Raw genomic sequence first — 23537 nt, 5'->3', positions numbered from 1 at the left:
TAAAAACACTTCTTTGTCTGAATTTGTCTCAAGAGCATTTGTGATTTTTGAATCTCACAACTAGCATTACCTTTATTCCTTGGAAACCTTGCTATTGTTTTGATGTAATTAGGAGGCAGCCATGATCCCAGGTCCTCGCTGCCTAGCGACCATAAAACAAAGCACGGCATTGGTCAATTTGCATCTGACCTCAATGTCAAACGTGCGTTAATTGGACAATTACTACTCGGAAAATTGGAAGTTCTTCTCATATTTTTTTTAAATGTGCAGGTTTTGGTCTTGACGAGTTTCAGGTATGATTTATATAAAATTTTTACACAATATGTTAAAAATGCAGGTAGTTCCATGAGTTGGGTCACGAACTTGAACGAAAAAACTCCTCGGCCCACAGCCTACACCTAGCAAACAGCTAACAATGGCTTGTTTCTTTTAGCTTTTAGTTACTCTTTTGCATATCTTTCATTCATTTGTTCTATATCTCTGCGTCACTGTCTATATCTCTTGTTTCCCTTTTTCCTGACTAGTCTGAAGAGGAGCACAGGAACAGGCCCTTCAGCCCAATGTCTGTTCCAAATATATCAAAACCAACATCTGCCTTCACATATTCCATATCCTGCCACTTTCTGCATATCCATGTGCCTACACAAAGTGTCTTAAATTTCAGAATTGTATGTGCCTCAACTGCCACTCTGGAAATGTGTTCCAGATACCACCCTCCGTGTAAAAAAACAATTCCTTTAAACTTTGCCCCTCTCACCGTAAAGCCATGCCTTCTAGTCTTTGATATTTCCCACGTGGGGAAAAAAAAGTTCTGGCTGTCTGTATCTTTGGCCTATCCTATCAATTCCTGTCATCATTTCAGAGAACATTGAGTGTTCAACCTTCTTGGAGCTAAACAAAATAAAGTGCTGGAGTAACTCAGTGGGTCAGGCAGCATCTCTGAAGATGATGGATAGGTTACATTTCGGGTTGGGATCCTTTTTCAGACTGATTGTGGAGGGGGAGAGAAAGCTGGAGCCATGCTTTGCCTTGCCCCTATCTCTCTTCCAGCTTTCGCCCCTCCCAATTTTTGTTTGGGGTCTGCAGGGAAAGGTCCAGCTGTGGTCCCAAGACCCCAAGTCTCGAGCCGCAGGTGGAACCGCTTCAGGTGGCAGGGCCGGGCCCGGTTATGGCTAAACCGCAGGCGGTTCCCTGCCTGTCAACGGCGGGGACCGGCCTATGGCTCCGAACTCTGGGCCCACCGGAGCGCACAGGTTCCAGGCCCGGCTCCGGCCCGCAGGAGAAGAACCCCCTAACTCGCGGGTCCCATCCCGGACAATGGGCAGCGGCCTGCACCTGCACCCGGTCCTGGTCAAAGATCCCCGGTCGCTGGGGAACCGCGGGCCGGGCCGGGCAGCGACACCTTGGGGCAGCGGCCGGCACCTGCACCCGGTCCTGGTCAAAGATCCCCGGTCGCTGGGGAACCGTTGGCCGCCCCATATCGCGCTGCTGATTGGTCGCCCCGCCGCGGCGGGTCTGTCTGCACCAATGGGAGGCGGCGTGGTTCAGGAAAGCCGCACAGCGATTGGGTGAGAGAAGCTGGCCAACGGTGAGCGCTGTTTGGCTGCTGTGGAGGGCAAAGTCCTTTGGTGGTCGGAACCAAAGATCCGCTATAAGATCTTTGGTCGGAACGCTGGTGCGCAGTGAGGGCGCGATGGCGGCGGCGGCTGCTGCGACGACGAGGGCGGGGTGCGTGGTGGTGAGTGGCGGCTGGGCCCGCGGATGGGGCGAAGGATCGGGCTGTCACTGGGGCCAGGGGCGAAGGATCGGGCTGTCACTGGGGCCAGGGGCGAAGGATCGGGCTGTCACTGGGGCCAGGGGGTTGGCGATGTCCAGGTGTCCTGTGTCGAGCGCAGGGCCCGGTGTCAGGCCGGACCGGGCCGCCCAGAGGTCAGGCAGCCATGTGGAACATGTGTGGGATGGAACTGCAGATGCGGGTTTAGACAGACACAAAGTGCTGGAGTAACTCAGCGGGTCGGGCAGCACCTGTGGAGAGAAGGAACGGGGCTGATGTTTGGGGTCGGGTTCCTTCAGACTGAAGAGATGCTGCCTGTCCCGCTGTTACTCCAGCATCTCGCCGCCCGGGGAGCGGCTGCAGCGTGAGGTCCGACGGCTCGGGCTGTCATTTTTGCCCGGCCTTGGCCCCTGTTCACCGTCGCCGCCTCTGCACTGCCCTGGCTGCGGTGCTCGCAGAGATTCTCTGGGTGAATGAATGTCCAAGGCTAGGAATCGAGGCGTTGGGTGCAGAATGTATTTTTCTTGATGGAGAACGCTGTCTCCATCAAGAGATCCAGCGCGGAAACGCCCTTTGGCCAACCGAGCCTGCAGCGACCAGCGATCCCCACACATTAACACTAGGGGCAATTTACACTTATACCAAGCCAATTACTATATATACAGTCTGAAGAAGGGTTTCGGCCCGAAACGTCGCCTATTTCCTTCGCTCCATAGATGCTGCTGCACCCGCTGAGTTTCCCCAGCAATTTTGTGTACCTTCGATATTCCAGCATCTGCAGTTCCCTTTTGAATACTATATATACTATCTCCGTGTGGTAATCGACTGATGTCACCAATAGGCATTTCAGGAACTGAACCCACTGTAGGTCTTCAGTGTGGGAGGAAACGGAAGATATCGGCGAAAACCAAAAAGGTCACGGGGAGAACTTACAAACTACATACAAACAACACCCGTAGTTAGGATCGAAGGTACACAAAATTGCTGGGGAAACTCAGCGGGTGCAGCAGCATCTATGGAGCGAAGGAAATAGGCGACGTTTCGAGCCGAAACCCTTCTTCAGACTGATGGGGGGTGGGGAAAGAAAGAAGGAAAAGGGGAGGAGGAGGAGGAGCCCGAGGGCGGGCGGATGGGAGGGTGGGAGGAGACAGCTAGAGGGTTAAGGAAGGGGAGGAGACAGCACGGGCTAGCCAAATTGGGAGAATTCAATGTTAATGCCATAAGGACGCAAGGACCCCAGACGGAATATGAGGTGCTGTTCCTCCAATTTCCGCTGTTGCTCACTCTGGCAATGGAGGAGACCCAGGACAGAGAGGTCGCGAGAGGATCGAACCCGGGTCTTTGGCGCCGCAAGGCAGCAACTCTACCGCTGCATCACAGCGCCTGATTTTTAATCTGACTCAGGTCGGGTTCCCTGCAATATTTCCTCTCCTATCCTCGATATAATGCAGCTCCGCGATTCGGGTTCGATTCTGTGGTGCTGACTGTCTGTAGTTGCATCATAACGACGTGTGCTTCTCCGTTGCTTTGGTTTCCTTCCACACCCAATGATCAATTGGCAACTGTAGATTGATGGGATTATCTCACAGGTATGAGTGAACATGCAAGAGGTGACACGAGTAGGTGGCTCGGTGAGCAGGCATTGACTTGATGGGTTTAATAGCCTCTTGGATCAAATGTGAAATATGTTAGTTTTTGCTTAACCTCTTCCTCATCTGTAAAGCTGGAGCAGTGGGTGAGGGGGACGCCAACATGGCGGCGGAGTCGTGAAACTGCGAAGGAGTGCGCCGACGGGCCTGGTTCCGTGCTGTGTCTCGAAACTAAACTTAAAAACAACCAATAATAGTGCAAAAGATGCGGAGGAATTTGGGGTAGAGTGTTTGCAGGAGCAAAGACTTGTTGAGGGGCTTTAGCTGCTGGAGGTCGTTCGAGTCACATCGCAGATTCTAGAGGCCCATGGCTTCAGGGAGTGGTGGGGCTGAGGGTGGTGGGTGGCAGACTGTAGGTAAGGAAAAGGGGAACTCTAAGAGAGAGGCATCGAGCGAAAGACCCGAAATGTCAGGAGACGAAGGAAGTAAAGTTAGGAGAACTAGAATTATTGAAGAATTCGTCGTGCTGTTTAAAGTTAAAGGAACAAATCAAGGAGATGCAGGATTTAGAGCAGTGAATCCATTAAAAATTACCACCGCTTTGGAGAGCCAGATAGGCAGGGATTTTCAGGCCAAGATTCTGTATAATGGGATGTTAAGAGTTTGTTGCAAAGACAGAAAACAGTTTAATGATGCTAGGGGTGTGGGGAAATTGGTGGTCAAGGTGGAGAGTTTGGTCCCTAGAGGAAGACAGCAGGGAATAAAGGGAGTGGTGTATGGGATGTATGATGGCTTGTCTGAGAAGGAGATCTTAGAAAACGTTAAGGGGGCCCAGGTAATTGATGTTGTGAGATTTAAGAGTAGGAATGGAGTTAGGGACCCGCCGGTCCTGCTTACGTTCAAAGATGGAGTACTGCCACAGAGAGTGTTTCTTGGGAGTATGGCGTATCAAGTGAGGGAGTACATTAAACCACCGTTGCGCTGCTATAACTGTCAGAGGTTTGGACATGTTGCTGGGTCTTGTCGGGGTAAAAGAAAGTGCGGTGGAGATCATGCAATACAAAATTGCAAGGCAGAGGCTCCTAAGTGCCCTAAGTGTGATGGGGATCATGCAGCAGGGTTTCATGGTTGTGAGCGCTTTGTTCAGGCGAAGCGAGTGCAGGAAGTGAAGGATCAGAACAACGTGTCATATGCAGAGGCAGCTCAAAGGGTGGCTGGAGAACGCGGAGATGTGAGCGCTGGGACTAGAGTGGTGCTAGGAAGCCAGATCACTGTGCCAAACTTGCCGTCGGCTTTTCCATCTGACATGTTGATTTTTAATGAGTCATTTCTGTCTTTTGTTTCTGATGTGCTGGTAGGAGCTAAGAAAGCAGCTAACCGGTCAGATATCATCAGGTTAGTGGTGGGGGCAGCTGAAAGGTTCCTCAGTGTAAAGCAGTTGCCAGAAAAGTTGCATCAATACATGACGGAGAGTCAGTGTATGGAGAGGTCACAGTTGTCGAGAGCTAGCAGTATGGAGTATGTCAGCGAGGTGGATGATGGTGATCCTCATTAACACCGTAATGTTTTATATACTTCAATGGAACGTCCGGAGTCTGATTGGAAATGGTCAAGAGTTAAAGAGATTTGTTGATGAATTTAAAGAAGCATCAGAATTAATATGTATCCAAGAGACATGGTTAAAGCCCTGTCTAGATTTTGTAATCCCAGGTTATGAATGTGTGCAATTAGATAGGTCTGATAGATCAGGTGGGGGTTGAGCAACTTTTGTTAAGACTGGGTTGCAGTATAGGAAAGTTGACATTAATTCTAATCTTGAGGTTTTGGCTGTGGAGGTTTGGAGCAGCCAGAATTCTATCACTGTGATAAATTATTATAACCCCTGTCAACCCTTGATATTGTCAGATTTTGATGAGATAATGGAGAAGGTAAGGTGTCCTGTTATATGGATTGGAGATTTTAATGCGCATAATCCTTTATGGGGTAGTGATCACAGGGATTAAAATTGTGTTATTGTTGAAGAATTTCTAGACAAGTATGAGTTGGTATTGTTAAATGATGGAAGGCCGTCTAGGTATAATATTGTGAGAAACACCTGCAGCCACATGGATTTATCAATTGCTTCATCAAATTTAGCAAGAATTGGTGAATGGGATGTAATGGATAGATATACACTGGGTTGTGATCATTATCCAATTTTATGTAGGTTTGGTAGGGATTTGAGGAGAGAAGTGGAAAGTAAGTCCCTAGATATAACTTTTCTCAGGCCAAATGGGATAAATTCCAAGAGAAGGCTCTAAGTTTAGTTGGAGAGGTTAATAGTGAGGGTTCTGTAGATAGTTGGAATACTTCCATTAGTCTCATGATTCATGAGGCAGCTTGTTGTACTATTCCTGTGAAGCAGGAACCTAGGTCCCGTATGTCTGTTCCTTGGTGGAATAAAGAATGTGATGAAGCTGTAAGGAATAGGAATATAGCCCATCGAAAATTAAGAAAGTATCCAATTTTGGTCAATGCAATGGAGTACAAGCGGCTAAGGGCAGTAGCAAGACGAGTTGTAAAGGATGCAAAGAGGAATAGTTGGAGGAAGTTTTGTGGTACGCTAGGCCCGGAAACTCCAGTAAGGCATTTGTGGTCAGCTGTGCGTAGAGTGTCAGGAGTATATAAAAGAAGTTTGTTACCAGTGTTGCAGAAGGGTGAGGTGGTAGCAGTATCCAATAAGGAAAAAGCAGACATGTGGGTTGACAGTTTTCAAGCAGTGCATAGATCAGAGAGCATGGGAGTGGAGAGGTGTAGAAAGAGAACCGAGCTGATGGCAGTTAATCAGTGGAAGCTGGAGAGGAGTTTAGTAAATGATAATACCTTTAATCTGTTTTTTACCATAAAAGAGTTGAAGGATGCAATTATGTCTGGGGCAAATACCACCCCGGGGAGAGATAGGTTGTCGTATGAGTTATTTAAACATCTGGATGATACTGTACTTGATGAAATCTTAGCTTTGTTTAATACTGTGTGGGCAGAGGGTTATTTACCAAAGGAATGGAAACATGCAGTTCCTGCAAGTTACAGGACTGTATGTAAGAATTTAGTTCAAACTTTGACCTGTGGAGGGCAGTAATAGCAGCGTCTACACTGCTGGAATCCTACAAGAAGAAGAAGGAGCTGGAGCAGTGAGAACTGGAGTAATGCATTGAATCGTACCAAATTCACTCTTCACCCCCTACTCCCCCCCCCCCCCCCACCCTACATCAGTCTGAAGAAGGGTTTCGGCCCGAAACTTTGCCTATTTCCTTCGCTCCATAGATGCTGCTGCGCCCGCTGAGTTTCTCCAGTACTTTTGTCTACCAAATTCACTAGTTTAGTTTAGAGATACAGCGCGGAAACAGGTCCTTCAGCTTATCGAGTCCGTGCCAACCAGTGATCACCGCACATTAACACTATCCCACACACACTAAGGACAATTTACATTTATATCAATCCAATTAACCTACAAACCTTTGGAGTGTGGGAGGAAACCGAAGATCTGGGAGAAAATCCACGCAGTTACATGGGGAATGTACAAACTGAACAGACAGCACCTGTAGTCAGCAATGAACCCCGGGTCTCTGGCGCTGTAAGGCAGCAACTCTACCGCTGCGCTACCGTGCCGCACTGTACTTGTACAGGGCAGGAACGAGCACTGACGCAACATCCATGCCGACTAAAATATCCATCATGTCATAAAATATGCCGACCAATCTCAAATGTTTTAGACATTTCATTGTTTTGTTAAATTTCCACAATGCTAAGAACTTCAGTTTGTATAAATCTGAAGGATTTTGTTTTTCAGATTAATGATGATGAGCAAGGTTATGACCTCGATCTGTTTTGTATTCCTAAACATTATTCCAATGATCTGGAGCGAGTATTTATTCCTCATGGTTTAATCATGGACCGGTGAGTGGCCTTTCATGTATGTAATGGATCTTCAACTAAATCGTGCAACCAATGGGAAGCTAGTGGGAAGCCCGTTGCAGGATTTGAGCAGGACAGTTAGGGTCCAAAGTGTTCCTGTAAGGAAGAAAAATTCCTTGGACAGTGAGTCTAAAGAACCTTGGGTGTTGATATCGTGGGTTGGTTAAAACAAAAGCATGTGGCAGGGGTTGAGGAGTGGGTAAAATGGGGAATGCCCTCAAAGAGTGCTGGACGTGTAGGGGTTTTTTAAAGAAACTTGGGAGGGCAAAGATTGGGCATGAAATATTACTGTTGGACAAGATTAAGGAAAGTTCCAAAGTATTCATGTACATGGGAAAAGCTCTCCTCCTCTCTACATCCTAGCTGTGCAGCTGAGACATCCACAATGCCATAAACTTGCCTGTTGCTGCCTTCCTCGGAAGTCATGCTTGACATTATATTAATTGGCTTGATCTGTTTGAGAGGAGAATGGTCACGGGGTATACTGCTTATGATTCTTCACTGCTCTCCTGTCCAACACATGGCCTCTGTCTCCTCTTAACACTGGTTATCTTTCCTCTCCACTCTTAATCCTGATGCAGGGTTTCAAACCACGACATTGGGACTTTCCCCCCACAACTGCTGCTGGACCTCCCGCATTCCCTGCCAGCACCAACTGCTTCACCTCATGGTAGCCCCTTGTTTTTCTGTCAGTATAGCCTGTAATTATGAGATGGCTAGCTTGTTTAACATGTTTTGTTTCGGACACAGCAGGGAAACGATCCCTTCGGCCCACCTAGTCCACGCCGACCAGTGATCCCCACACACAAACGCTATCCTACACACACCAGGGCCAATTTACCATTTTAGTAAGCCAATTAACCTACGAACCTGTACATCTTTGGAATGTGGGAGGAAACCGGAGCATCCAGAGAAAACACACGCAGGTCACGGGGAGAACGTACAAACCTCATATTGACAACACCCATAGTCAGTATCGAACCTGGGTCTCTGGCGCTGTAAGGTAGTAACTCCACCGCTGCGCCATCATGATGTCATTATGTTCTCAGCGTCAGAATTCACAACCTTCCTCACAACCCACAATTTTACCAAATTATCTGTCGTCTGTAAACTTACTAATCAGCCTACCTACATTTTTGTTCAAATGATAGGTCCTCTCCCCCTCCTCTCGCCCCCTCTCTCTCTCTCTCTCTCCCCTCTCTCCCCCCCTCTCTCTCTCTCCCCCCTCTCTCTCTGCCCGTCTCTCTCTCCCCGTCTCTCTCTCCCCGTCTCTCTCTCCTCTCTCCTCTCTCTCTCTCCCCTCTCACCCCCTCTCTCTCTCTCTCTCTCTCTCTCCCCCTCTCTCTCTCCACCCTCTCTCTCTCTCCCCCCTCTCTATCCCCTCTCTATCCCCTCTCACCCCCCTCTCTCTCTCCTCTCTCTCTCCCCCCTCTCTCTCTCCCCCCTCTCTCTCTCTCCCCTCTCTCTCTCCCCCTCTCTCTCTCCCCTCTCTCTCTCTCCACCTCTCACTCTCCCCTCTCTCTCTCCATCTCTCTCTCTCCCCCTCTATCTCTCTCTCCCCCCTCTCTCACTCCCCCTGTCTCTCTCCTTACCCTCTCCTCTCTCTTCCCCCTCTCTCTCTCCCCTCTCCCCCTCTCTCTCCCCACCTCTCTCTCTCACCCCCCTCTCTCTCTTTCTCCCCCTCTCTCTCTCCCCCCTCTCTCTCTCTCCCCCTCTCTCTCTCTCTCTCTCTCTCTCTCCCCCCCTCTCTCTCTCCTCTCTCCCTCTCTCTCTCTCTCCCCCCCCTCTCTCTCTCTCTCTCCCTCTCTCACCCTCTCTTCCTCTCTCGCCCCCCTCTCTCTCCGCCCCCTCGCCCCCCCCTCTCTCTCTCTCTCTCTCTCTCTCTCTCTCTCTCTCCCTCTCTCCCCCTCTCTCCCCCTCTCTCTCTCCCTCTATTCTGTCCCCCCTTCTCTCTCTCACCCTCCTTCTCTCTCCCCCCCTTCTCTCTCCCCCCCTTCTCTCTCCCCCCCTTCTCTCCTCTCCCCCCTTCTTTCTTCTCCCCCCTTCTCTTCTCCCCCCTTCTCCGTCTCTCCCCCCCTTCTCTCCTCCATCTCCCTCTCTCTTCTCTCCCCCCTCTCATCTCTCACCCTCCTCTCTCATCTCCGCCCCCTCATCTCTCCTCCCCCCTCTCTCCCCCCCCTCTCTCCCCCCCCCTCTCTCTGCCCCTTTCTCTCAGCCTCTGACCCCTCTCTCTGCCCTCTCCCTCTCTCTACCCCCTCTTGGCCTCTGCCCTCTCTGTCTCTACCCCGGCCCCTCTCTAGCCGCGCCTGTGAGTTGGGGGCTATGCTTGAGTAGATAGGGCAGGGGATGGGGTAAAAGGAGCAAATTAATAATATTAATATAATATCAAGGGGGGTGGTTTGTGTGTGTGTGGGGGGGGGGGTGATTAGTGTGTGTGTGGGGGGGGGGTTAGCGTGTGTGGGGGGTTAGCGTGTGTGTGTGGGGGGTGGTTAGTGTGTGTGGGGTGGTTAGTGTGTGTGTGTGTGTGGTTAGTGTGTGTTGTTGGGGGTGGTTAGTGTGTGGTGAGGGGGGTGGTTTGTGTGTGTGGGGGTGGTTTTGTGTGTTTGTCTGTGGGTGTTGGTTAGTGTGTGTGTTGGGTGGTTAGTGTGTGTGTTGGGGGGGTGGTTAGTGTGTGTGTGTCTGTGGGGGGTGGTTGTGTGTGTGTTTGGGGTGGTGTGTTGTGTGTGTGGGGGTGTGTTTAGTTGGTGTGGGGGTTGGTTTGTTTGTGTGTGGGGGGTGGTTCGTGTGTGTGTGGGGGGTGTGGTTATTTTTTGTGTGTCTGTTGTTGGTTTGTTTGTGTTTTGTGTGTGGGGTGGGTTTAGTGTGTGTGTGGGGGTGTTAGTGTGTTGTTTTGGGGGGTTTTTTGTGTGTTTGGGGGTGTTAGTGGTGTTGTGTCTGTGGGGGGGTGGTTAGTGTGTGTGGTGGGGGGGTGGTTAGTGTGTCTGTGGGGGGTGGTTAGTGTGTGTCTGTGGGGGGTGGTTAGTGCGTGTGTGTCTGTGGGGGGTGGTTAGTGTGTGTGGGGGGTGGTTAGTGTGTGTGGGGGGTGGTTAGTGTGTGTGTGTGTGACGCCGCAGACCGCCCCCGCAACCGCGCGTTGAGAGGACGGGACCCAACAGGTCCCACTTGGTCCAGTGAATAGTTAAAATGGATACATTTGAATATTATTTAAGACCATCTACAATTTCATTTTCCCCGAAGGAGGCAGCGTCTTTCCCATGTAAATGTCCAGTCTATGCAGGGACCTGATCTTGCTCAGGAACTAAATCTTGTCTTTCTTCTCGTGTTGATTTCATGTAGACTGATTTTAGAATGAATCATAAAGTTGTGAATGCAAGTCTGTTTGTGTCCACAGGACTGAGCGTTTGGCAAAAGAAATAATGAAGGCCATGGGAGATCATCACATTGTTGCTCTCTGTGTACTCAAGGGTGGTTATAAGTTTTTTGCTGACCTTTTAGACTACATCAAAGCCTTGAATCGCAACAGTGACCAATCAATCCCAATGACGGTGGACTTCATTCGCTTAAAGAGTTACTGTGTAAGCATTTTTAATCAATTCTTTACTCCATATCTTGGCACAATGTACAACTGATGGGCTTTTTGGTTTTCCAAGTAATTGTGTCTTATTATTCAATAGATGCGAGTGTTACTTCCTGGATATGCGTCTACAGTCCATCACTTACCTGTCTTGCGGGTGGTGGGGATCAGTTTAATCCATGGTGCGGATGTTAAAAGTGGTCTGGGCAAGGAAGTTCAGGGAACTGAACCAGTGATGACATGTCTAAATCAAGCTAGTGTCTGAAATCTGAAGAAGGGTCCCAACTTGCAATGTTGACTGTCCGAGGTAGACACAAAATGCTGGAGTAACTCAGCGGGTGAGGCAGCATCTATGGAGAGAAGGAATGGGCGATGTTTCAGGTCATTGACTCTCCATTTCTGGTGCACATGTTAAGAGCTCTTGGCATTTGTGTTAGCAGAGATTGAAGTTTGGTTATCACATGGAAAAATTAATTGAAGTAAACAAGGTCTCTCGGGTTGTAAGGATTCGACCAGTGGAGTATGCAGAGTTTTAGACTCTCAATTCCTTAGTTACTATTGATGAACTGGATATGGAGGCAGAGTGTAATATGAGGCGATGACAGGAAATGGATGAAGGGAATGTTGCGATGAGGATATTTGTGCTTCCTGGAGAATATATTGTATGTGAATGTTGAGTGAATGGGAGGGTCTTTTAAAATAGACTTTACTGTGGGAAAGTGAGGGGTTATGTGTTTCAATGAGAGGAATCCAAAGACTATTACTTTGAGGGGAAAATGTTGAGGGTGTAAATAGCAAGTCGGCCTTTTTTGGAGTTTCGGATTTGGGTGGTGCTGTAATAATTGTTTGGCTATTGAAGGACCACAGCTAGAATAGAGTCAGAGGTACATAGCATCAAAGGAGGCCTTTCGGCCCACTGTATGCCGACCAACATGCACATCTACAAGTGTAGGAAGGAATTGCAGATGCTGTTTTAAACCGAAGATAGACACAAAATGCTGGAGTAACTTCGCGACAGGCAGCATCTCTGGTTAGAAGTGTATAACTCCATCCCCTTTGTCTCGTTTTCACACCTCACACTTCCTTATCTCTGTATCTCCCTCTCCCCTGACTTCAGTATGAAGAAGGGTCTCGACCCGAAAAGTAACCCATTCCTTCTACTCAGAGATGCTGCGTGTCCCGCTGAGTTACTCCAGCATTTTGTGTCTATGCCCATCTACACTACAGGTAGTTCTGCAATGACACATGTTTCCACTTGTCATGATGCGATTGATGAATTGGGTAATAATTTTTGTGTTATGTGGGGCTGAATTGCCTTTAACGTAATTTCAAAAGGGAACTAGAGAACCACATCAGTTACTTTACAAATTGACGAGGATGAAACCGCTGTTTTAGCTTTTAAAAAATTATAGAAAAAGAAACTGTTTCCATGTAACCTCCCTGCAGTTATCATCTCTTTATTATTATTTCTGTAATTGACAAGAATCACTACTATTGACACGTGAGCAATGATGCACTATTAAAAAAGCCTTTAGTATTTTTAGCTTGCAGTAACAAACAAACTTGTAGCTGTTAAAGAAGACCTTTATTTTTGAAAATCCTGCAAGGAAAACAAATTTAGTATGAGAGTCTGAAACTCTTTTATAAACCTCTGTAGTGGCCATTTGGCTTGTTTAGTGTGTCATTAATGATGGCATGTGTCTTTAAATTTTCGACTGCCCATTATATTGGGGGTGGGATTTATGACTTATTTTAGGGTGTGTTTGGAGCTAAGTTTCTTGCGCAGAAGCTTCGTTTTTAGTTTAGTTTTGGACGAGCATGGGGAACGTTTACCCTTCGACCATGCGAAGTGTAACGGAGACACAAAGAGTTTTCTAACGTTTAATGCGATAAGCTGGAGTTCGATGAAGATTATAGTGTACGAGTCAGAAGAAGTTTGGATGTACCTTATTGTTTTTCATCACCAATAAAGAATTTATTAATCAAAGGACTGTGTTTTGAAGATTTATCTCTGAAGAAGCTCTGAAGGTCCCCGACGGAGAGCTTGCATGCGTATGAAGACATTTCCCTTAACTATGTAGTCCATTTAGCGGCTAGAGGGAGTAATCTCTTGAACAAATCTGCCGCTACAACTTCTGTAAGGTCAACCTTCAACCCCAGCCTCCAAAGCTCGAGGGCTAAAGGGCACTGGTAAAATGTCATCATTGCTCTGGAGGCACAAATGAACAAACATCAGTGTGCTCCCTTGGGCCAGTGTGCTCCCTTGATGCCTAGCATCAAGGCTCTTGTTACATTCAGTAATGATTCATGAATGTGCTCAAAGAATTCTGGAAGAAATGCAAAAACCCCAGTGACTCTGGGGAACCTTTGGCCTGTGACTGCTCACATGACAAGAGCTTGGGTCACCTTGGTCAGCATGAGCCGAGGGGCCTGTTTCCATGCTGTATGACTAATTGGAACCCTTCACGTCATGTATTGGGAGCTTACAAGTCCAGTAAAAGGAGTAGAATATGAACTACTGTACGCACCTGTCCTATAACACAAGCTATCTCACCTTTCCCCAATCAATTGTTAAAACAGTATTCTTACATTTCCATCCAATTTGTTTTAATTTGCAGAATGATCAGTCGACAGGAGCGATCAAAGTGATCGGTGGAGATGACCTCTCGACCTTGACTGGAAAGGTGTGACAATGTTTGCAAGTGACGAGGAGGCGAGTGTGGAGGGAAGCACCTGTGGTGGCTCTCGTTGGCGTTGAAAGTTCTTTTAAATCATGCTAACATGTTAGCGTGTTTTAGATGGTCCATGCACCAGGGTTGTTCATTCATCTTCATAATCCTATAACATGGAATACGGGCCATTCAGCCCATTGTTTCCATGCTGGCACTTGGCCTGCAGTTAGAGCATAGCTTCCCTGCTGTTGTGTTCAGCCAGCACCCCGCTGATGAAAGAGTGCATCTCGGATTTCTTCTCATCTACATTATGCAGCTTTCTGGAACTAAGTCCCATTGAACTCATTCTGTGTGTGGAGATGGGAACATCAGCAGACAGGGTGGATTAGATACACTGATCACCGTCATAAAATGAACCAAGATAAATTAAGCTGACTTTTATTATAAACAACTTGTTGAGGCTGCTGCACTGAATGGACCTATGCTTATGAAATATCAGTTGTCCATGTCTCCAGAGGTGCTGCCTGACCCATTGAGCTACTCTAACACTTGTGACTTCCTGTACATGTGAGGATACTGGTGGAACTGTTGCATGATTAGTGTGCATGTTGCTTGGTCTTGCCTCTGGTGGGAGGTTACATGTCTCTGATATTGTTTACATATGCAAAAAAAAAGAATTTTAAACTATTTTTCTTTCTTGCCCTCTTCATATCCACCCATGGGAGACAGAATGTATTAATTGTTGAGGTCAGTAATTTTCTTTCTATTAAATCTCTGTGTTATTGTTAATGAATGTTTGAGATTGTGTTGCTTCCAGAGTGTACAAATTCTCCCAATGTGTGATCCTGCGCACACTCACACGGAGCTGCATTGATGAACGGAGATAATGTGATTCTGGAAATAGTGGAACAATCGGGGGTAACTTTCTATCTTGCGAATTGCTAGTCTCATGACATTGGGGTTGTGTTCCTGAAGTTACGTATGAGTTAAAGATTAAAATGGTAGAGGGTGCACTTCAAATCCATCCCGGTGAATGCAGACCTGGATCTTCTAAATGGTTTAGAGGAATGGGGACTGTTTGCACTTTTGCTGAAGAGGTAGAGAGCAGATTTAGTGAATGCTTTTGCAGTTTGAGTATTGAGTGAGAAAGCTTGTTTACTGTGAAATCAGTGACCATTGAATGCAGTGAGCAAATAAGCAGAAGCTAATGAGTTGTTTGCATTGTTACCATGCTTTCAACTTTGATTAGTGACCCATGAGACTCCATAGATTCATTCAACACAGAAACAGGCCCTTTGGCCAAACTCGTCCAGGCCGACTAACCAAAATGCCCCATCTAACCTAGTTATATTTGCCTGCGTTTGGTCCCATTTCCTTCTAAATCTTTCCTATATATGTATTTTTTCAATTGCCTGTTGTGTACCTGTTGTTATTGTACCTGCCTCAACTATCCCCTCTGGCAGTTCGTTCTATACACCTATGACCTTCTGAATGTGAAAGTTGCCCCTCATGTTCTTATTAAATCATTCCCTTCTCACCTTAAACTTACAGTGCATTCAGAAAGTATTCAGACCCCTACACGTTTTCCATATTTTGTTACGTTAAAGCCTTATTCTAAAATGGATTAAATTCATTTTCATTATCATCAATCTACACACATAACCCTATAATAAAAAAAAGTGAAAGCAGGTGTTTAGAATTTTTTGCAAAGTAATTAAGAAGAAATAACAAAAATATTACATTTGCATAAGTTTTCAGACCCTTTACTCAGTACTTTGTTGAGGCACTTTTGGCAGCGATTACAGCCTCAAGTCTTCTTGGGTATGACGCTACAAACTTGGCACACCTGTATTTGGGTAATTTCTCCCATTCTTCGCTGCAGATCCTCTCAAGCTCTGGATGAGGAGCGTCGATGCATAGTTATTTTCAGGTCCCTCCAGAGATGTTCGATCGGGTTCAAGTCCAGGCTCTGGCTAGGTCTCTCAAAGACATTCACAGACTTATCACAAAGCCACTCCTGCGTTGTCTTGGCTGTGTGCTTAGGGTCATTGTCCTGTTGGAAGGTTGTCCAGAATGCTCTGGAGCAGGCTTTCATCAAGGATCTCTCTGTACTTTGCTCCGTTCATCTTTCCCTCAATCCTGACTAGTCTCCCAGTTCCCATCGCTGAAAAACATCCCCACAGCATGATGCTGCCACCGCCATGCTTCACCGTAGGTATGGTATTGGCCAGGTGATGAACGGTGCCTGGTTTCCTCCAGACGTGACGCTTGGCATTCAGGCCAAAGAGTTCAATCTTGGTTTCATCAGACCAGAGAATCTTGTTTGTCATGGTCTAAGAGTTCTTTAGGTGCCTTTTGGCAAACTCCAAGCGGGCTGTTATGTGCCTTTTACTGAGGAGTGGCTTCCGTCTGGCCACTCTACCATAAAGGCCTGATTGGTGGAGTGCTGCAAATGTAGTTGTCCTTCTGGAAGGTTCTCCCATCTCCACAAAGGAACTCTGGAGCTCTGTCAGAGTGACCATCGGGTTCTTGGTCACCTCCCTGACCAAGGCTCTTCTCCCCTGATTGCTCAGTTTGGCCGGGCAGCCAGCTCTATGAAGAGTCCTGGTGGTTCTAAAGTTCTTCCATTTAAGAGGCCACTGCTCTTCAGGATCTGCTGCAGAAATTGTTTTATACCCTCCCACAAATTCGTGTCTTGACACAATCCTGTCTCGGAGGTCTACGGACAATTCCTTTGTCTTCATGGCTTGGTTTTTGCTCTACATACACTGTCAACTGTGGGACCTTATATAGACAGGTGTGTGCCTTTCCAAATCATGTCCAATCAATTTAATTTACCACTGGTGGACTCCAATCAATTTGTAGAAACATCTCAAGGATAATCAATGGAAACAGGATGAACCTGCTCAATTTTGAGTGTCATAGCTAAGGATCTGAATACTTATGTAAATGTGATATTTCAGTTATTTATTTTTAATTACTTTGCAAAAAAGTATAAACACCTATTTTCGCTTCTGTGTATTGTGTGTAGATTGATGATTAAAAAAAATAATTTAATCCATTTTAAAATAAGGCTGTAACGTAACAAAATGTGGAAAAAGTGAAGGGGTCTGAATACTTTCTGAATGCATTGTGTGTCCTCTGCTTCTTGATTGCCCTACTCTGGGTAAATGTCCCTGTGCATTCACCCTAACCTGCTAGTTATTTAATACACCTCTATAAGATCACCCCTCAGTCTTTTGCACTCCAAAGAACAAAGTTCTTCCCTGCCCAACTTCTCCCAATAGCTCAGGTCAACAGTCCTGTCAACATTTCCCTAAATCTTCTCTGCACTCTTCCCAGCTTGATGACATCCTTCCTAAAGCGTTGTGATCAAAACTAAACACAATACTCCAAGTGCAGCCTCACCAACGTCTTGTACAATTAAAAACGTAACATCCCAATTTCTATACTCATTATCCTGACTGATGAAGCCCAATGTATCAAAAGCCCTTGACTATCCTATCTACCTGTGATGCCACTTGCAAGGAACTATGTACCTGCACTCCTTGATCCCTCTGATCTACATCACTCCTCAAGGACCTGTGATTCACTGTGAAGGTCCTGTCCTGGTTTGACATTCACAAATGCAACCTCACACCTATCTGCATTAAACTCCATTGACCATTCCTCAGCTCACTTGCCCAGCTAATAAACAACCTGGTGTAATTCTTGATAACCATTTTCACTGTCTACAATGCCACTTAGTTTAGTGTCATCTGTAAACTTACTAATTATGCCTTGTACATTCTCATCCAAATCATTAATATAAACTACTAACAGCACCGATCCCTGAGGCACACCACTAGTCACAGGCCTCGAGTCTGAAAAAGAACCTTCCACCATCACTGTTTCCTTCCATGAAGCCAAAACTGCTGCTCAACAAACGAGGATATTGAGGTAAATACAGAGTCATTATATTGGGTGAACAAAGGTTTGTGTGACCCAATGCGTTACTCCAGTACTGTGTCTTTTTATGTAAACCAGCAGCTGCAGTTCCTTGTTTTAGAATTAGGAGACATTTTGGAGCTTGGGGCGCTCCCACCTGTGGGGGCGTGAAGTGTGAGTGGGCTTTGGTGGTGTGAGGTGGCCACAAGCACGCAGGTGCATTGTAGGCGTTTGCAGGACAGGGAGGGGGCAATGGCGACTAAATCAGTTCTGATGGAGAAAGATCAGTCTCTTCATCCGGGTCATTACATCGAGTTAACTGACTGGAGAGTAATCAGGAAGAGGAGTGGAGTAGTATCAGTGATGCAGGCATGGCAGAGGGACAAGATGGCACGGGTTATTGATTGTGGACGATCAGCCATGATCACAATGAATGGCGGTGCTGGCTCGAAGGGCCGAATGGCCTCCTCCTGCACCTATTTTCTATGTTTCTATGAAGGTGGGTTTTGCTTAGTGTGCATCAGCTCAGACCGCTGCTTTTATTTTCAGGATATTATTGATACGGGCAAAACGATGCAAACTTTGCTGAGCATGTTGCAAGGATACAAACCCAACATGGTGAAGGTGGTGAGGTAAGTTGGGGTTGCGTGAGTGAGCAGCATGGGATAAGGACTCGGTGTTACACTCACCATCTGACTTGGATCCAGGATTGTTATCCTGTACCTAGATCCAGTGAACAACTCATCAGCTAATTACCCCACTCTGCACTCATTAATCCAGAACAGTGCCGAGCACTGTCTTGCCCGTGTAGTGTTCAGCTTTCTGTCGCTCACCGAGCAGATTAAAGACGCTGTTTCACCACATTTATTGTAACAATGATGTGTGTTCCACCGTACATAACAGACAAGCTTCTCATCATTAATTACCTTCCAATGTGGAGAGGGCTGATGTTTATCTTGAAGTGTTCAAACTGGCATGTCATAAATGCTATTATGTACATTTTGCTGGTGTCTGTGGTGTTGAATCAATAATATCTGTCAGTGTTGCTGCATCATTCCAATTACACTCTCCTTTTATTAGTCTGCTGGTTAAACGAACTCCACGAAGCGTCGGGTATCGGCCAGATTGTGAGTATCGTTAAGTCACTGTATCTTGTTTGCTTTAACTGGGATGAAGCACTGGCCCAATTGGAGACACAAACACATACCTCACACCTCAAACCCTGGCTTCAAGCACCAAACGATGAATTCCTGTTTGGAGTCACAACTTACTGATCCAATGTGGGGGAAAAAAAATTTGATTTAAAAATTAATTTGCATCCGTTAAAGATAATGCTAAATGCTATAATATTTCTGGATCAGAGGCTTGGGGAAATAGGGAAACAAAGAACAATAGGTTTGGGAGGTCATGTGACTCTTGGCCTGTTCTGCCAATCGATGTGACAATGGCTAATCTATGATCTTAATTGGTAACAAAAGATAAACAGAGGAAGGAACTAGCCATTTAGAACGTGCCTGCCTCGCTGGGGTCATGCCTGGTTTATCTCCGCATTCCTTCCCCACCTACCACCACTATGTACAGCATTAAATGGAGCCCTCCTCATCTCTGCTCATTCAGCAGGGACCAGGTTAGGATGAATTTTACAGAGGAACATTTAATAAGCGAGTTCGATATTTCATCTGCGCATGCCCAGGTCATAGGTCACTCAAGATAAACATTCTCGGCAGCTGAGCTACTGCATGTATACAGACCTTCGTTTCATGAAAGATGGTGCCTGTCCCGCTGAGTTACTGCAGCATTTTGTGTGTATCTCCGTGGATGACTGATGTTTGGCTTACGCTGGCACCGAGGGGGTTAACCGAGAGCCACTGGATAAAGCAAGAGGTGCAGCTGACGGTCCCCGGCCCGTCGGGGAACGGCTTCTTCGGGAGGTGGAGCAGAGTTGAGCTGGAGTTGGCACTTCATCTCCTCACTGGCTGTAAGCCTGGACCGCCACTGCTCCGGGCCAGTGTCTCATCAGTCCAAGGCTATTGGTTAACCCGGTGGGACAGACAGAGTTGAGCTGGAGTTAGCGCTTCATCTCCACGCTGGCTGTAAGCCTGGGTCGCCACTGCTCCGGGCTGGTGTCCCGTCAGTCCAGGGCCACCCGAGATATCTCCATCCGCCCCCAGACAGGGATGGGACACTCGGGAGGGGACAGGGACGGTCCAGTAGCAATTCAACAGCGCTTGCTGCGCCGGAGACCCAGGTTCGATCCTGACCACGGATGAAATGCAGGCTGCCAAGAATGTCTATCCGCCGGTCCAGTCTCTCCCCGTCTCCCATTTGCATCTGCCCCCTCTCTCTCGCTGTTTCACCCTGCTCTCCTGCTACCTGGCACCCCCGTTCCTCAGATTAAATATATTTTTACACATGAATTATGAATAAAGATAAGAATTTATACACAGTTTATACAGCCAGCGCTTCGTTCTTTTTCTTTATCATGAATGACCCTTGACCAATCCCATGATTCCTTGCGTTTTTCGGAATACCAAACTCGCTTATTGTAATGTTTTGGCAGTGTCAGTCACATTGGTGAAGGGGTCTGTATCAAGCTGAGAGGGTGGGATCAGTTATTGCCACCTTTACTGACATCGCCTTATCTTGTTATTTATATTTACAATTTCTAAATGTGTCGCTAACTAAGAACTTTTCTTCCAGTCGTTGGATTTGAAGTTCCTGACAAATTTGTGGTTGGATATGCGCTTGATTATAATGAATACTTTAGGGATTTGAATGTAAGTAGAGACAAATTCATAATTGTAGATTCATGATTTATTAACTGTTGGCATCATTGTGCATGCATTTATTACTTTTATTGAATTAAAGATGAGATCTCCTTGGGTTTACAAAGGAAAAACTTGTGAATACTGGAAATCTAGTTTCCTTGCTGTTCCGGTTTCCTCCCAAGATACAAAGATGTGTGATCTATAGGTTAATTGGCCTCTAAATTGCCCCTAGTGTGGATGAGAAAGTGGGACAACACAGAAGTTGTGTGAACAGGAGATCGATGGTTGGCATAGACTTGGTGCACCAAAGGACTGTTTCCATGCTGTATCTCTAAACTAAATCAAAATAAAAACACAAGATACAGGGAAGACTCCTTAGACTGTACCTCCCAAACCCAACTGCAGGAGGGATAAGGACAGCAAAAGCATGGGGACCCCACCACCTGGAGGTTGCCCTAACCAACATTCCTGTGTTGATGCAATACGGAAAACTGGGAGCGATACATGCTGCTCTCTGGATTGATGCCTGTTGGGGTTGAGGGGCGAAGCCCAACTTTATCCAAACTCAGAATTGTGATATTGGGTCCTCCCATTCCTCGCTGCTCCCTGTCTAATATTATAATACTGACAGATAATGCTGGAAACACTCAACAGGTCCAAGAGCATAGGTAGAGAGAAAAGTAGCATTATGTTTCAGGGTCATAGTATATTTATGAAATAGTTGGAGGCTGTTCAGCCCATCGAGACTATGCTAGCTGTTGGAGTAGTTGCATTCCCACACGTATTTCTCTGTAATCTATTCCCTCTGATTCCGATGAACAAGCTGCTGATTCTCATACCCCCCCCCCCCCCACACCCATCTCCAACAGCAGCTTGTTAATCCAAATCCTTCCGTACTTCAAGCATTTCAACCTTTCAGATTTTAATCATCTGCAGCTTGAAACTTTTCAAATACAATGTTAAAGTTCTCTGAAAGGTCAGGACTACACTTGAAGTTCAAGGTGGTTTGGAGAGCGATTCGTGGTTAAATTGAAAAATTCTTGTTTCATAATTTTATAGTGTTTTAAGCATATTCAACAATTCTATTTTACATGAAACCTCACTAATCTCAACATATTCTGCCAACTTTGAACATTATAGGAATAGGAATACTTTATTGTCACATGTGACTAGGCACAGTGACGAGGCACACGTACACATTTCTTAGTTGCATTAGAAGTGTGTTACTTACTCTGTCGCTCCTCCTTGTTTTTAACATGAGAAATATGAATAGTCTGTTTAGACATTGTGCTGGTTCCTCCATTTTCCAGTCTTCCCATAGTGAAGACAGACGTCCCCACCCGTTTTAGTAACAAAGGAACCATCGCATTTGCCTCATCTGGTATTGTACTAACTTGTTCTGTTACATGCCCAAGCTTGGTGGCATTTGGAAATAGAAATTTCTTCCAAGCATACTAAAGATGATGGTTATGCCCACCTTGGTGTTCACTCACAGCAGCAGTGTTATAATCCCATGTGTCTACCTGTGCCCTCCGTTCAGATCGCTGGTCTCCTTGTAATAAAACGTAAATGATTAAGCACTTAAATTATTTCCATTTTCAGCCTATGTTTAGAGTCAGAGTTGGACAGCATGGAAACAGACCCTTTGGTCTTGACCCAAGACGTCACCTATTCCTTTTCTCAAGACGTTTGCTTGACCCACTGAGTTACTCCAGCTTTTTTGTGTCATCCTTTGGTCCAACTCGTCCACACCAACCAAGATGTATCGCTGAGCTCGTCCCATTAGTTTATTCTGCCTTAAACCCTTTCCCCATCTAGTTTTCAGGATGTATTCATATCATTTTGAATTCTTCCCTGTCTGAATCTGCTGTAAGTTTTCTTCGTACTGTCAAACCCTGGTCTCGGCAATGGGTTGGCAATGACCCCACATGGAAGTTTCGTACAGACAATTGATCAACAATCTGTCCAGCTTTCACTGGTTCTCCGCCCTGAGAATTGGCACAAGCAATCCAAAATGCCCTTGTCATATGTCCATTTGTGCACGTGTTTCTCTATTTGCTGTTTGGTGGTTCTATCTTGGTGGTTCTGCTGTTTAATTCTGTTCATTGGTGTTGGTGCAGTATTGGCTCTCTTCTCACCAAATGTTCAAATGTCAGTACTGATTGTGCTCAGCAACGAGTTTCTTTACAAATGGAGAATACTCTCTGCCCTTATTGATTCCTTTTTTCTGTTAATTCTCTTTTTCAGCATATTTGTGTAATCAGTGAAAAGGGAAAGGAAAAGTATAAGGCATGAGATTCATGGCATGTGAATGAAGGATTGGATATGTTGATTGGAACCTTCTGATGGCACTCTGAAGATACTTGTGCTCATTGCTGTGTACTTGTTGCTGTCTGTGAATCTAGATATTTAAAGGGCCCATCTTGAAGAAGTGTTTATTTTTGTACTGTAAAACATAAATCCAGACTATCAACAATTTGTGGCATTCCATTTCATTCATGTTCAGAAATGAATTAATGTTTTTAGACAAAATGACAGTGTTGGAGTTACTCAGCGGGTCGGACTGGAGAAGGGTCTCGACCCGAAACGTCACCCATTCCTTCTCTCCAGAGATGCTGCCTGTCCCGCAGAGTCACTCCAGCATTTTGTGTCTACATCTGCAGTTCTTTCCTACACATCTCTGGAGAACATGATTAGGTGACGTTTTGGGTCGGGACCCTAGTTCAGACTGATTGTGATTGTGGGGAGGGTGGGGGGAGAAGAAAGCTGGAAGAGAAGAGGGGCAAGACAAAGCCTATCAAGCAATAGGATACAGGTGATGGGGAGTTTTGATTGTTGGACAAAGGCCAGATATGAAAAGACAAGGTGTGACAAAAATACATTGAAGAGTTGTGATTTGTGATGCTGGAGGGGGGGAATGGAGGGAGCGGGGAGAAGTAGGTGCGGGTCCGGGAGGAGGGTGGTGGTATATATGGAAAATGTATTGCTGCTAGAGAAGAGACAAAGTGGTGGAGTAGCTCAACGGGTCAAGCAGCATCCCAGCAGAATGTTTTGGGTTGGGACACTTCTTCAGGCATGTTCCTCAATGTTCATCCTGTTGACATAAGCTGCTCAAGTTAAATAAGTCGTGTTGTTCCTCCAATTTCCATGTGACCTCACTGCCAATGGAGGATGAGAAAGGTTAGTGAAGGGATGGGAAAGGTTAGTGTAAGAGGAAAAAAATGGTTGGCAACAGGGAGATTCAGCAGGCCTTGGCAGATTGAATGCATGTTTGGTCTC

At 46.2% G+C, this 23537-nt stretch overlaps 1 protein-coding gene across 1 annotated transcript; it reads left to right on the top strand.

The window, feature by feature from the left end:
- The first annotated feature begins 1661 nt into the window (after positions 1-1661).
- hprt1 (hypoxanthine phosphoribosyltransferase 1) lies at positions 1662-22734 on the top strand. Its single transcript, XM_033030193.1, has 9 exons — positions 1662-1738; positions 7193-7299; positions 10709-10892; positions 13510-13575; positions 14293-14310; positions 18040-18122; positions 18571-18617; positions 20191-20267; positions 22506-22734. The coding sequence occupies exons 1-9, from the start codon at positions 1694-1696 to the stop codon at positions 22551-22553; spliced, it is 675 nt and encodes a 224-aa protein (XP_032886084.1). The 5' UTR covers positions 1662-1693; the 3' UTR covers positions 22554-22734.
- The last annotated feature ends 803 nt before the right edge of the window (positions 22735-23537 follow it).

This window comes from Amblyraja radiata, chromosome 12 (genome assembly GCF_010909765.2).
Source record: "Amblyraja radiata isolate CabotCenter1 chromosome 12, sAmbRad1.1.pri, whole genome shotgun sequence".
Taxonomy (NCBI): domain Eukaryota; kingdom Metazoa; phylum Chordata; class Chondrichthyes; order Rajiformes; family Rajidae; genus Amblyraja; species Amblyraja radiata.
Note: the sequence above shows the minus strand (reverse complement) of the source record. Positions and strands in the feature narration are given on the sequence as shown.

Excerpts from the sequence above, each read along its gene's own strand:
- hprt1 (XM_033030193.1), top strand. The coding sequence starts at position 1,694 with ATGGCGGCGGCGGCTGCTGCGACGACGAGGGCGGGGTGCGTGGTG. Across the intron at positions 7,300-10,708 it reads CATGGTTTAATCATGGACCG|GACTGAGCGTTTGGCAAAAG; the intron begins GTGAGTGGCCTT and ends TTGTGTCCACAG. Across the intron at positions 20,268-22,505 it reads AATACTTTAGGGATTTGAAT|CATATTTGTGTAATCAGTGA; the intron begins GTAAGTAGAGAC and ends TCTCTTTTTCAG.